Genomic DNA, 15,480 nt, shown 5'->3' with positions numbered 1-15,480 from the left:
TTAATTTTAGTTTCACCATGATTTTGATTCATTGTATCAATTTAAGTCCATTAATCTTTAAAATTATAATTTTAATCTCTTATCAATTAATATAGTTGAGATTTAGTGTTTAATTATCATTTTCTTGAAAATTAATAAATATGATAATTATATGCATTGTCATACAAATAGAATATTATTAAAAAATAGTTTACAAAAATTATTTTCATTATAATATATATTAACAAAAGATGTATATATATATATATTTTTTATATTAACAATTTAATTAAGACAAACAACTAGCTAACAACCATGTTGTTTAGATGAATGAATTTAAAATTGAATGTTTAAATTTATTTTGAAAAAGGTTTGTTTGAAATAAAATATTTGCGTAAATATATTTGAAAATAATAATAATATAAATTAATGTAAATAATGAATGAAAATATGCTTTAGAATAAAAATTTACTTTAACCATTGTCATAAAAAATAAGCTCATATTTTGTAAAAATTAAATTTTTTATATTTTGTAATAATTATATTTATTAATTTTTATTGAAACAATGATTAATAACTAAAATTAAATTAATTTAATAAACAAGAGACCAAAATTATCATTTTAAAAATAGAGAAACTAAAATTGATTCATTACTGATAAAATGGATCAAAAGTGTATTTTACCACTTTTTTTTGTTGGTAATATTAAGGGTTAACAATGTGTTTGGATGACTAAAATAATATTCTCTCGGTCCGCTTCTAAGGGTTTAGAGTCACATTTATTTTTATCATTATTGTACTTAATATTAAAAATATTTTTATATTTGTATAATCTTTTATACAAATGTCCTCCTATTAGTATTATAAGAAACTAATTGAAGTATTTTTGCAATTTTTTTCTTAATTTGTACTATATTTTGATATAATAATTAATATTTAAAGATCAACATACAAAAAGTAAATGAGACCGTTGAAGCCGGACGAAATAAATACAATAATTATATTTGGGGGGAACGAATAGAGTATGTTTTAATATGGATTCTACCTTTTGTCAATTTTTTTCTTTTATAATAAAAATTCATAAAAAAAAAAAATGAGAGTATATTTTACTATTGAAAAGATTAAAGAAAAAAAAAGTTTTTACTAAAAAAAATTAATATAAATTTAGATGATAGAAAAAACTAAAACACTAGTATATTTGTTGTTTACTAGAAAAACAAATAAGAATATTTTTAGGGATATGCAAACAAAAAAATAAAAATAAAATCAATTTAACCGTTAGTTTCATTTGATTATTGGATGTATAATATATTAATCTTTCTAAGATGAAATATAATATCAGGTTTTTATACATTTGAAATGCCTGTCATTTTTTTTTTTAAATTATAAATGCAAATTGTTGAAAGAGTAGAATTTAAACAAATTAAAATTAAATAGTAGTTCATCAATCGCATTTAATTTGTCAACTATTTCTATTTTTGTTTATCTCGCATAATTTGTCATTTTATTTTCTGAAAATATAATTATACACATTAATCACATTATAAAATTCATAATTTATAATTTTTTTATTTTAATCACATTATCATAATCTTAATCTATAAATATTTTTATTAAATCATAATTATTTTCACTAATATATTTTTTAATTATTTACTAATTATATAATACTTAAAATTTTGTGTATAAACTAAATGAGACAATTTAAATGAATGGAACGAATATTAGAAAGCATAGGAGTCAAACAACTCAAAAATTATCATTATTGAGTAATAACATTAAACTTTAAGAAGGTGTTTGTACATGTAAATGAGAACATATAATTAGAAATTATATCATTTATTCTTATTTGGTTGAGTCCAATTATTGACAATTGAGAATTAAATCATTACATATTCTCTGATTTTAGAGGTATTTGGTACAAAGAATGAAATTGCAAATGAACGAGGATTAGATAATGGAATCACTCCAAAAAAATAGCTATTTGTAGCTACTATAAAACTGCTACAAATGACTATTTTTTGTAAATATTATTTGCAACGATTTTGTATTGGACTCTGACTGGTGCACATGTTTGAGTTACAAAAAATCTGACTGGTGCACATGCTTCAGTTACAAAAAATCTCTATACCAACTTTTTCCGTTACAAAAGGTGGACAGTCAACACACTTATAAAGCACATGAAAAATCTTGTTGTGACAATTTTTGTAACGCGAGCATTGTATTTTTAATTAATTCGTAGCAAACATGTCTCGTAATAAAAGAATTGTTACATTAAATTTTCATCTATTTGTAACTGCACTTGTAACGGTTTAAATTTCGTTACAATAGTTGGTTGTCAGAAAACTATTTTAAACGATATTGATTTTTTTGTACCGATATTTGTAACTGCCATAATTTCGTAACGAAAAGAGTTTAATAAAAAAAAAATTATCGGAACTGAAAACCTGTACGATTTGAGAAAATACTGCGAAATGACATTACAAAATATAAAGATATTACAGAAAATATCAGTTGTACCAAGTACGCACTGTCTAGGAACATAACTACTTCACAATTAGGCCTAACGTATACGACAAAACATAACAACAAACATACAAAAGAAAGTAGATAATGCAAGTTCAACTAACGGAAAGGACTCAGTTAGTATCAACCCACAAACAAAAGTTAATTATCATAGAATCACGTGCCACGCTGCCACGCCTCATGCAACATGAAAGGGAACATACAAGACAGTTATGAGCGATGAATGAGCTGCCAACATTGTGCAAAATTAAATAAGAATTTACTTGTGAGATGGTTAAGTTATAATATAAAAAGTCCTATATATATGGTTACATATATCCTTGAATGTCCAGTCGATTGCCTCAACACGGACAACCTCACCTAGTATTTGTGCTCCAAATATCGTCCATAGAATGAGCGCGGTCTCTAGAATAGTAGCAGCCCTGACAAAAATTTTCACTATGTCAATTGTATCACCTATGGACATACAAAAAATACATATGCATATCATCGGAAATAAAATACGACTCACAAAATATTTAATCGCTATAAAATATTAAAGAAAATAACTCAAAAATTTCAGCATATGTAAAATTGTAAAATATAGAACAATATATAATAATTATAGCATGGACTCTATTTTGATGACACCCAGACCAATATCCGTACAACATTACAATTATAAAACAACCAAAAATTAAATCAATTTATTTGATACATGTGAGAGTTGTTTGTTTAAACAACCAACTTAAACATGTATCAATTCAACAACAACAATTAATTGAGTGTCGGGTTGAATACTTTAAACGGGTTGAATAACCCAACCTTAACCCGACCTGTTGGGTTCGTGTTGACCCGTATACATAATGAAGTTGAAATTCTTGATTCAAATTCAATTATTTGTTGTCTTATTATGTTAGTTTTTGTTGGTTCTAGTGTAATGTGTACAATGGATTAGGTTGAATTACCTAAAATTTAACTTAGTTTAAACTATATATTGGCTAATTATTAAATTATAATTACAATACATATATAATAAATATATTAATTAATATTAATATATTGTAATTGAGTTGTCGTGTCAGATCCGAGTTGAGAGCCTCAACCTAACCCGATTCGTTTATTATCCTGTCGGATTTGTGTCAACCCATATATATAATTGGGTTGAAATCCTTGATCCAAACCCAATTATTTCGTATCGGGTTGTCATTTCGGGTAAATTTTTTATAGCTTTAGTGTAAACGTATCCAAATACCAAACAATTTGAATTATAACAAAAAGCAAAGCGGTTTAGGGATAAAATCAATTCACCCACCAGTGACAACACGATTTTGATATATATTCAAATACAGGGAATTTTAGTCGAAAACTTAGATGTAATGGTTATTGTGGGCGGTTAGATATAGCAAAAGTTTGTGGTTGTAGACCCTGAATCGTTTATCATAATTATTTATACTCTTTAACTGGTGCGTTTCCAGGTCGAACACAGGGATTTTAAGTCGCAAATTTAAATCAAGTATTGATCTCATGAAAGCGGCGGAAAAGTAGTAAACAGGCTCGCTCAAGGCGAGTCTCGATCTAAAACTATAGAAAGCTAGAACTAGGGGTGGAAATAGGCCAGGCGGCCTGTCAGGGGCCTATGACCTGGCCTACATCAAGCCTGGCCTGGCCTGTTCTATTTATTAGAAAGGCCAGGTTCAGATTTTTGTTAAAGCCTGTTTATATATACAGAATAGGCTTAGGCTTATGAAAAAGCCTATTTACTAAACAGGCCGGCCTGTTTAATAATAATATTATTATTATATAAAATTATTTTTTATTATTATAAAATAAGAATAGTTTTATATATAATAATGATATATAAAAAAAAATTTAATTATAAATTTATTAAAAAAAAACAAAAATAAAAATAATTTTTATCCCAATAAAAAATTTCAAATATGAACAACTACTGCACACATGTTCATTTTTTGTTTCTTTTATCATAATTCAAATATTATCCCGCTGTAAACTGAACAACAACTGTCCATATTCCTTTTCCACCGCTGCAAGCCTGCAATTGCTGCCAGACCTCCACGCCGTCCAGGGTTTTGCAATCTTCTTCACAGAGACCCACTACTTTTCTTTTTCCTTCTTCTGTCTTCATCGCCTCTTCTTTTTTATTGCTACCGGTGGAATTTGGAAAAATAAGGTAAATATCGTTTTTATATGTTTTTTTTCGTTATTTTTATTTAGATATGAATTTCAATATATATATTTTTTGTTTTTTTGTTATATTTTATTTATCTTATATATTTTTTTATGACGTTTTTTTGTTTTTTTATAATGTCATTTTTTTAAAATAGTTTTGTTATTTTTATTTTTGTGTTTTATATTATTTAGATTAAAATGAAAATTTTATATTTTTGTAGAAAAATATAAGATATATATTTACAAGAATGAACAGTTTCTGATATTTTCGTTTATAATGTATATCATTAATTAAATAAATTTTTTTATTTATTTTGAAGCAGGATATGGCTTCGATGGATGAAACAAATATTTTTGATCTTCCATCTGATACACACAATAGTATATCAGTGGATTCCCTTTCAAGCCAACCTGTGGATGATAACAGAAATGAAGACGAAAGGAATTCAAATCAAGCAAATGAAGGTGCCAATAGGAAAAAAAGGAAAAAAACTTCAATTGTGTGGAATGACTTTGATGAAATTCAAGTTGTTGAAGGTGTTAAGAAAGCTATTTGCAAATACTGTAAAAATGCATTTGCTACTGGGGGAAGAGGTGCGAGCACAAGCCATCTAAAGAGACATTCAGAAGGGTGTTTGCAGAGGTCAGTACAAATGGCTTCACAAAAGAAACAATGTGTCATTCCCTTTAAGCCATCCAATTCAAGTAATCCGTTTATAAGTCCGGGGTTTAGATTTTCTAATGAAAAGATGAGGGAAGTCATTGCCACTTCTATTATGGTACATGAGTATCCTTTTAGCATTGTAGAAGACGATGCTTTTATATGGTCATTTCAGTATGCGAACCCTGAATTTCAGAAAGTTTCTCGTAAGACGATACGAAGTGATTGCATAGCAATATATGAAGCAGAAAGAAAAGCATTGAAGGAATTATTAAAGAGTGTGAGCAAGATTAGCTTGACAACAGATATGTGGAAATCCAGTCATCAAGTGATTGAATATATGGTAATCACTGGTCATTTTATAGATTCTGGGTGGAAGCTTCAGAAAAGGATTTTAAGCTTTGTCAAGGTGCCTGCTCCAAGGCGAGGAATTGATGTAGCCAATGCCATTTTCAAATGTTTGAAGGCTTGGGGGATCGAAGATAAAGTGTTCTCAGTATCAGTTGACAATGCTTCATATAATGACTCGTGCTTGAGGTATCTAAAAGACTACATATCACGCAGCACCAAGCTTGTCCTCGATGGAGCTCTATTTCATGTTAGATGTTGTGCACACATATTGAATCTTTTGGTGCAAGATGGGCTTAGTCGAATCAAAGATATCATCCATAATGTTCGTGAAAGTGTGAAGTATGTAAACTTCAATGATTCAAGATTGAAGAGTTTTGGTGAAGTAGTTGAACAAAAGCATCTAAAAGAAAGGAAGTTGATAATTGATTGTCCAACAAGGTGGAATTCTACATATCACATGTTAGCCGCTGCTTTAAAATTCAAGATTGTCTTCTCAGAATACCAAGAAAGAGAACCTCATTATACATTTGCACCTTCAAATGAAGATTGGGAGAAAGTCGAGAAAGTTTGTAAACTTTTAGAGGTTTTCAACTTAGCTACCAATTTAATATCTGGAAGTGAATATCCTACTGCCAACTTGTATCTTTCAGAGGTCTGGAAAGTGAAGCAAGTAATTGATGATGCGACAAAGGATGATGATCTTTTTATGATACAAATGGCAACGCAAATGAAAGAAAAGTTTGATAAATATTGGGGTGAGTGCAATCTATTGATGGCTGTTGCAAATGTATTGGATCCGAGAGTTAAATTTCATGGTGTTGAAATATGTTTTCCAATGATATACAAGTCTGAAGAAGTTGCTGCCGAGTATGTGAACAAAGTGCGTGCTTCACTGCAACAACTATATAATGATTATGTGGCCTTAAGTGTTGAAGAATCATCCTCAAGTCAGTGCAATATGGCTAACATCTCCTCTGCCACCACCCAATCTGAATCTGCGATAGTTACTGGGTTTGATCAAATTATGAGTCTTGTAAGAGCAAAAGAAGCAATTCCTGTATCAAAATCTGAATTGGATGCCTATCTCGAGGACAGTGTTTATATTCCTGATGGAAATATGTCTTCATTTTGTGCCTTGGAGTGGTGGAGGAACAACAGCATGAAATATAAAGTTTTATCGAAGATGGCTGCTGATGTACTTGCGATTCCAATATCAACGGTAGCTTCAGAGTCTACATTTAGTGCTGGAGGTAGAATTATAGATGAATATCGTTCAAGATTGAATGAAGAATCTATTGAGACACTAATTTGTGGAGGAGATTGGCTTCGACATAAATACAACTTGAAAAAAAAGAAGGTAAATTTTATTATTAACTGTCTTTTCTTTATCTTATTCATCACCCACAATATATTTTTTTCTAATAAAAATATTTCTCTCATTTGAAGGTGAATGAGTCTTTGAAGGAGATAAGCTTATAGATTAAAGAAGTTCTTTAATACTTTGGTTGCGGTACGTTTTAAATTTATAATATTTTCTGAAATTTTTTATACAGATTAATTGTTTGAAAATCTGATTTTTTTAGTAAGATATTGTTGTTGCATGATGTATTTTGGGAGGATTCAACTTTGATTTTCTGAAATTTGTTGCAGGATGTATTGTTTGAAATATTTAGATAGGTTTGCAGGTGGTTGTTTTGATATTACAATTATTTATTTATTTTTTTTAATATATTTGGATAGGTTTGCAGGTACTGAAATTTTAAATTTTGATTTCAGGAGTGGAAATGCTAATGTCCAGAAGATATTATTGATCTATTTGCTATTTTTCTCTTGAAACTTTTATTGTATTGGTAAGTAAGATATTCCTTTTTTCTTTTTGTTCTAATATAATTTTTTGATGCTTTGCGTAATTTATATATAGAAGGAAGAAATTTCAGATATAATACTAATTTGATCAACTTTTGTACTTGAACAGATTTAATGGTTTCAGAAACCTTGGGGGAATTTGCAATTCTTGTGGCTTGTGGCCTGTGGGTGACGTGAACTTGAAAAACTATGTTATTAATTTCTAAATATTTTTGTCGAATTTTTTAATATTGCTTCTGAGTTAGCGTTGCTTATTTCTTTGTTAGAACAATCAGCTTAATGACAATAGATTGATGTAAACTGTTTTTTTTTTAATGTCATTATGCAGTAATTTCTATCAGCTTTTGTCTGGAGTTTGCAAGACTTATTCCCAATAATTATATATATATTTGAATGAATTGTAATATACGTTTTTTTGCAAATTATTAGTAAAATATATTGTATTTTTATATGGCAATAAAAATGATTATTTTTGTCATTAAAAAACAGAATTTTTTATTTTTTTATATATAATATAAATAATTGTATCTGTTTTATTTTTTATTTATAGTACGAAATTTACAAAAAAAAAAAAAATAATAATAATAAATTATTATGTAGCCTTTTAAACAGGCTCGTAGGCCAGGCCAGGCTTTTAAAAAGGCCAGGCTCAGGCTTTAAAAATATTTTTTTCAGGCTGGTAGGCCAGGCTCAGGCCATATCTTTTTAAGACAGGCCAAGCCTATTTAACCAAAGCCTGGCCTGGCCTGGCCTATTTCCACCCCTAGCTGGAACACTAAGGAAAGCGGTAAAGGTGAACGACGGTGAGCGGAGCTGTGGTGAGCAGGATTGGTGCCAGTGATGGGTGAGCGAGAGGGACATGAACCAAGCGGCACAATATATCTATATATTTTGATCGGTAGAGGGTAATGGGGAGGTGTTGTGTCTGAGCTGTGCGTTACTCAATGGCTAAATTTTCTTGGATGAAATGAGCGAGTGATGCTGGTGTTTAATCGAAACATATATGTATAATACGAAAACGGTGGGAGAGAGTAATGCAAGTATATAAACCATATTATAAAGAACTTTGATCGTTGGTACTTGACCTTAAGAGATTTACAACAAGACTTCAATGACGCCCAGAATCAGAACATTATAAAAAAAACCCTACTGTCACTAGGAATTTCTGTGATCCAATAGACCACCGCCTATGCCCCATTAATTTTCCCTATTTCTGTCTCAATAGTGACTTTACTATTCTGTTACCTCTTTTTAATAAAAAAAAAAGACAAGGCTTGGATAATCAATTTTTTTGCGTTCTTTCTCAGCAACTTAAAGTTCTTTACAACTAAAGTTTATATAAATGTTAAAATATAGAAGAAATGATGATGAAGAACAAATGATATTTAATTACTTACTACCAAAGTAGAAAAGTTCTAGTTCTACAAAAGTTATAACTAAAGCGGTAAACTAAAACTAAATAAGCAGTAAAGTGTGGCTAAGGGAGAAGAGAGATCTCAACCCCCCTGGCCATTCCTGCTGAAAATTCCCTTACAGGGTTGGAGCTCTCTGGAGGCAGGAAGACAGTTAGAATGCGTGTGTATAGAGTGCTTGTATACTCCTCTCGAAGTATTTTTACAAATGGATATCTGGCCCTATTTATGGCTAATGGAAGTAGTAGTTAAGAAGTGGTTCCAACCGCTGGGCAGTTAGGCAATTGGTGGCAGTTATACCGTTGGGGCAGTTGCTGGTCGTAACTCCCAGGGTGCTCGCTTCACTTGCTTCGACTTGTAAGGGCACAGATCTTCCTCGCTTACCCAGATGCTTGGAGGGCGTCAGCGCAGCTGAACAAAGTCGTCAATGCTGGTTGGTAGTGAAATGGATGTACCGTTGCAGGTTGGACACTTAGGCATTAATTTTAGTGAGTTGTCGTTACTCTGCTGCGGTTGGTGTCTGGGTCGCTGGCATGAGCTATGATGTCTTCGCTGGTGAGCGGATGCGGTGGTCGCTTGCTTTTCATGCCTTAGCTTTCTGGACCCGAATCACCGCTTAAAAGGGCAAAAATTGTTAATAATCTCAACAAACCAATTCTGGATCATGCCAAACGAGATAGATCAATAAAGTACGTCATAAATCAGATATTGTGATAGTTTTTATATAGAAATTTAAGTAATACAAAGTTTTTTTAAGCAGAGAATATGCTCATATTTGGAGTCATCAACCAACCTCTACAATAATCTTTAATTATAAATGTAATATGCTCCCCAACAAGGTCATACGGAACAAATAGTCACCCAATTACGGTTCCACATAAAACGCATTGTCACCACATCATGTATAACTATTTTGACTCACTAACAATCATAGAAGATGTTTTACTCAACACTTAGAACCAAAACTGATTTCACATAGAAACCTCACCAAGTTAACCACAAATCCGGGATAGGGTCGGACATAAGCACCCTTTTACTAACAATATGTTTTTCCAACCCACGAGAGATCAGAAAGACACGAGACCCGATCTACATGAAAAATGTTATCATATATCAATAGTAGTCTCGAATGTGATGGTGATATATTAGTAGTGGATGTTGTTATGTAAATAGTGATTCGGTTAACAAATACAAATAAAATTAGCAACGAATAATGACTAACCGTCAATGGGTTGTGGACATCAGTCCACGACGTCTTTGACCGTCCATCAGTGCGGCTAGATCCCTGCAAGATAGAAGAGTAAGAAGTGACATGACTCGCCTTGAGAGGTACAATGCAAAACTAATTAATTTGCGAGATATGCATTCTTACAAGGCCTCGTATCGAGGCACGTGGCGAAGAATTCAACAAAGCAGACATCTCAACGCGGGTGGTTCTAATTTCAGACATCTCAACGCGGACAGTTCTAAATTCATACATGAATTCCCTAATCTCAATAAGGTCATTCTGATAGTCCTCCGCAAGTTGTTGTAGATCAGGACCATCGGGGCCTCTAGTCAAATGACTCCGGGGGTGGGTAGAGCTGGTAGCACTATTAATAGCCGTCTTTTTATTCCTTCCCCCCCGCTCCCGAGTGGACGGTGGTAAAAAGCCTCGCGAGCTGTCTGGGTTATTTTATCAATGGGAATTTTGTTAGGTTTATCATTCAAATAAGCCTGTACAATTCCAAACAAATAAAAAATATAACAAGGGAAAGTACTACATTTCCATTCAAAAAAAGGTGCATAGTTTTTCATACCAAAATATCATCAGTCATCTCATCATCACCACCACGTCCATTTGTGCGATACGACATCCAAATTTCAAAATTGTCAGGGTCTTTCCCTGTTGCCTTTATCTAAGAGTTAGCCAAGTAAAAAATTGGTAATTAAGTTCGCTTAGACATAAGGAATGGGCATTATAGCTAGGAATGATATATTCAAATATCGAGCGGAAAGACACAAAGAAGAGAATGAAGGAACTCTTCAGCCAACGCCGTAAATGGTTTTCGGTATGTCCAGTGCGGAAACTTTCTTTTGATGGCATTATTGGTATTTCTCCTTGCAACATCCTGTGAACACCAACTAAGATTAATTGGAGTAGTATACGTAGCATATAAAAAGCAAAAATGATAAAGGAATGAATGTAACTTGCCTTAACCTTCTCGTCCTTCCATTACTGGACAAGCAACGGCTATTCTTCAGCGACAATCCAATCGGTGGGAACTTTCTTTAGTGCTTCATTGTCGTTCTTGTATGGTGTGAAGTGTGTAAACTTCGTGATGCATTTCCAATGATGCCAGATATCCTTCAGTTTCAGCCATAACAACCTTCTATGCCCAATCCGGAAGCCCACAATTGTCCTGAGATAATATACAATGTTAATACGTAAGGTTGTTTTACTCAAGGAAGCATGTAGGGTAAAAAAGATTTAATATAGGGTTTCTCATCTTCGTTTTGGAAAAATGTACCTGTATCTCAATCCATGCACCTTTTCGTAATTATTCAAGAATTATTTGGAAGCCCGAATACCTTAATGGAATGCGCATCCCATTTTTTGAGATGACTCCAACTCCACTTTTATAGTCATTTACATCTGGTCCAACAATGCTTTTGTCATCCCGAGCCATAAACACAATCATTGGAGTGTCCCCACCCCATCCCCGAGGCATTTTGGCCGCTCCCCCCCGCCCTCTTATTTTCTTTAATTGGACCTACCATTATATTTGTAATAATATGTTTCAACACTTACTTTGTTCGTTAGTACATTAAGTTATACATGTTAATATGCTACAAGGAACATGTTCATGAACATGACCTAGAATATGGTTGTATTGATAACAGAGTCATGTATATATGGGTAGGAATATGGTTGTGTTAAGTGCAAGGTAATCAACACGACGTATTCTAACCAATACGGCCGTGTTCAGTCCCAGTCAATCATCTTACGACTAAACTTGATAAATTTTCATTTGAGTGAGACCAAAATTGATAAAAAAAAAAAATTGAATGAGACCAAAATTAATAATTATGATATTAAATGAGACCAAAAATAATTTTTGCTCCAAAATATAAAATATAGTACTATTATTTTAAATTGAATACTTGACTTTTTGACATTTTTTTATAATAAGTATTTTAAGTTTTTGACTTTTGTATAAAATATTTTGTAATTTTTATTATTTATAAAAAATTGCAATTGAAAAATAATGTCGGAATGTGTTAGTTTTGTGAGATTTTTGAAAAATAATTTTTATGTAGAGTGTAGGGAATTGTGTAGGAAATATAAAAATAACGAAGATGTATAGTTTATTATTTTCTTTTGGAAAAATAGTATAGAAATATTTTTAAAAAAGATACTTTGTTCTTTTATTTACCTTAAAAATATCATATAAATAATATATATAACATATATTTTATTTAATACATCATATATATATATATATATACACATTTCATTCACAGGATCATGTCAAACTTTCAATTTATTATTTATACTAAATCAAATAATTTTTAATGCAATATATTTAGGGTGTGTTTGTTTGAGAGATTTTGCCTAAAATTCACTATTCATTCAAATTTTTGCCTCCAAGAATATCATATCAAATACCTATTTTTTATTTTTTATATTATTTTAAAAAACAATTTTACATTCAAAATATCATATCAATTACTATTTATATCATATCATACAACTATTACAATTCAAAATTTTTACTATTCAAATCCCAATTCACACACCTTATATTCCCAAAATATATTAACACACAGATATAGTCCGTAATTAATTTTTTCTATAAACTAAATCAACATCTACGCAAATGTAATGAGAATAGCGCGTGCCTCACACGTCGTACCTCAGCTTTGCAATATTTTATTAATTAAAATTTTATAAAAAAAATATCACGTAAATTATTATACTTATATTTCATCAAATATTATTTTATCGATTTGGGTGAGACGATCCATTTGATTAAGTATACAATATTTTAAATAATATAAATTAATAATAAATTATAATATTATTTTATTATTTTTTATATGAGTAATATTGTTTATATTTTAAATATTTTTAACATTATATTTCAATAAAATATGTATATAATATGAATATTATTTTCTAAAGAATAAAATTTTATATAGTACTAATAAATAATATATATATTTATTATTTATCATTACTTTAAATTAGTTTTATAAAAAAAAAAGAGAATTTTAAAAATAGATAAAAATATTTATTAACTAAAGATAGATAAAAATAAAAGAGTTTTTGAGTGGATCATACGTATAATATGTTAGAAAGTTAATTAAATTAATTTATATTTATTAAGTGTATTTAAAATTAATAAATTTATCAAAAATAGAAAGAGATTATTTTTTGTAAGACGAACAAAAAAAATAAGTCATTTGTTACGGAAAGAAAGAGTATATCAAATTTTTAAAGATTTTTATTTTTCTTAATTTCAAAACTTAAAAAATATCTATATAAATGGAACCAAAATATATATTATTGTATTCTCTTCAAATTTGATTTTCTTTTATATAGATAAACATTTAAATACAATACTTTGTAAAAATAAGTTAACGTTGGTTGACTCAATGTATTTTTACTGGCATAATTTTCTATGAATATTTATAAAAAAAAAATAATATATATCCATATAATATAAATAATATATACTCTATTATCTTAAAAATATCAACAGTTCAATAAATATTAATTTTATATAATCGATATAATTTTTCATACCCTATATAAAAAAAATATTTCAAATTAAGATATCATAAAAATACAGATTAAATTAAATTCAAAAGTAACACATAATTATACAAAAAAATCATATAATATACATTATCTATAACTTTTATTTATATAGTTTACTAGTAATTACGTGTATGCATTATTTAATAATTAGTATATAATAAAAATGGGAGAATCTACATAAATTTACTTAAATAAAAGTCAAAGCGGGGGTGGCATGACAATAGCTTAATTTACAATATAGAATGAAAAACTATTCGAAATTAATAAAAGTCAACCTTTATATTTAAAAATTGTTTGGTTGTACTTTCAAATCAAAATCAATATTATTTATCTTAATAAAAATATAATAATTTGTTTTATGACATATTAAAATACTATATACAATATTATTTATCTTAATAAAAATATAATAATTTGTTTTATGACATATTAAAATACTATATAAACAATAAAAACACACTATTTGTGTTTACTTGTGTTTCTTTGAAATTTTTTTTCGAATTTCTATTATTCATCAATTTTTTTGAAAAAAATATTAAATCAAAATATCAATTTTTTATTTTTTATATTATAAAAAAGATTAATTTTATATTTAAAATATCACATATAATACTGGAGGTGGCGATTCGGACCGGCCCAATTTTTTTTCATGCCATATTGGCCTGCTTTCTTTTTCCGTTTTTTTCAAAATAATTTTTTATTTCTTTAGCTTTTGAACAAAATATATTTAAATCGTAAAAAATTAAAAATTAAACTCACAGCATGTTTTTTTATGATTATTTTTAAATGATTTTATTTATTTTCTTAGCTTTGAACAAAATATATTTTAATTGAATCCATAATCAAGTCAGGAATTTTATCATAGAGTTACCTTTTAATTTTTATTTTTATTTTAAAAATTAATATATATTTATTAAATTTAAATATTAATTTTAAAAATTAGGTCGGGCAGATATAGTCCGACCTTCATGAGCCCGGATACGGCTCGGTTTATTAGCATGCCGGGCCAAGCACAGCCCGAAAATGTTTGGGCATATTTTTGGAGCCTCATGCCCGGCTTTTTCGTATCGTGCTCCGATCGGACTTTCAACCGTGCTTATTTTGCCACCCCTAATTAACACTCATTTAAATCACATCATATAACTATTCTAATTTTAATTTTAATATTAAATTTCTATATAAGTTGGTTTCAATATTTTATAAAATAAAATTATATACATATATATATATATATATTTATTTAAAGCAATTTTTACACCAGTAAAATATCAAAATAAACTGAGGAATGCTTACGCTTTTTTCCATATTTTTTTTAATCTGAAAATAAACTAAGAGGAAGTGCAATGCTAGTTTTTAAGATTATATGCAATACAATTTCTATAAGAATCATGTTTATATTTTTTTAATCTGTCATATCATCTAATAACTCATCAAAAACTCATTAATTTTTTTTTGTTCACATTCTAGAATTTAAAATAAAATTCTCAAAGGTGTGTTTCTTTATCTTGGGTCTGAGAAAATTATGTTGGAGATTGGTTTGGATTTGAATTTTTTTTTAGAAGTTTTGGGAATCTGCGTTCCTGGTGTAGATTTTGTTTGATTTTGGAGGATTTTATTGGATAGTGATTTTTGATAGGTAATGATTGGAGTGATGAAATTATTTATATTATTAAAATAATTTTTATTAAATATAAAAAAAATAATAAATATGA

The 15,480-nt window shown here is 29.2% G+C and overlaps 1 protein-coding gene across 2 annotated transcripts; it reads left to right on the top strand.

Annotated features, from left to right (window-relative positions):
- The first annotated feature begins 5,385 nt into the window (after positions 1 to 5,385).
- LOC127262465 (zinc finger BED domain-containing protein RICESLEEPER 2-like) lies at positions 5,386 to 7,843 on the top strand. 2 transcript variants are annotated; one of them, XM_051291156.1, is made up of 5 exons: positions 5,386 to 7,043; positions 7,133 to 7,196; positions 7,337 to 7,371; positions 7,463 to 7,536; positions 7,662 to 7,843. In XM_051291156.1, the coding sequence occupies exons 1-2, from the start codon at positions 5,424 to 5,426 to the stop codon at positions 7,163 to 7,165; spliced, it is 1,653 nt and encodes a 550-aa protein (XP_051147113.1). In that variant the 5' UTR covers positions 5,386 to 5,423; the 3' UTR covers positions 7,166 to 7,196; positions 7,337 to 7,371; positions 7,463 to 7,536; positions 7,662 to 7,843. The 2 variants fall into 2 exon arrangements, with proteins under 2 accessions (XP_051147113.1, XP_051147112.1); XM_051291155.1 differs by lacking the exon at positions 7,337 to 7,371.
- Positions 7,844 to 15,480: the final 7,637 nt, after the last annotated feature.

This window comes from Andrographis paniculata, unplaced genomic scaffold, assembly GCF_009805555.1.
Source record: "Andrographis paniculata isolate CXL003 unplaced genomic scaffold, ASM980555v1 Contig65END, whole genome shotgun sequence".
Classification (NCBI taxonomy): Eukaryota; Viridiplantae; Streptophyta; class Magnoliopsida; order Lamiales; family Acanthaceae; genus Andrographis; species Andrographis paniculata.
This window is presented reverse-complemented; position numbering and strand designations above follow the sequence as displayed.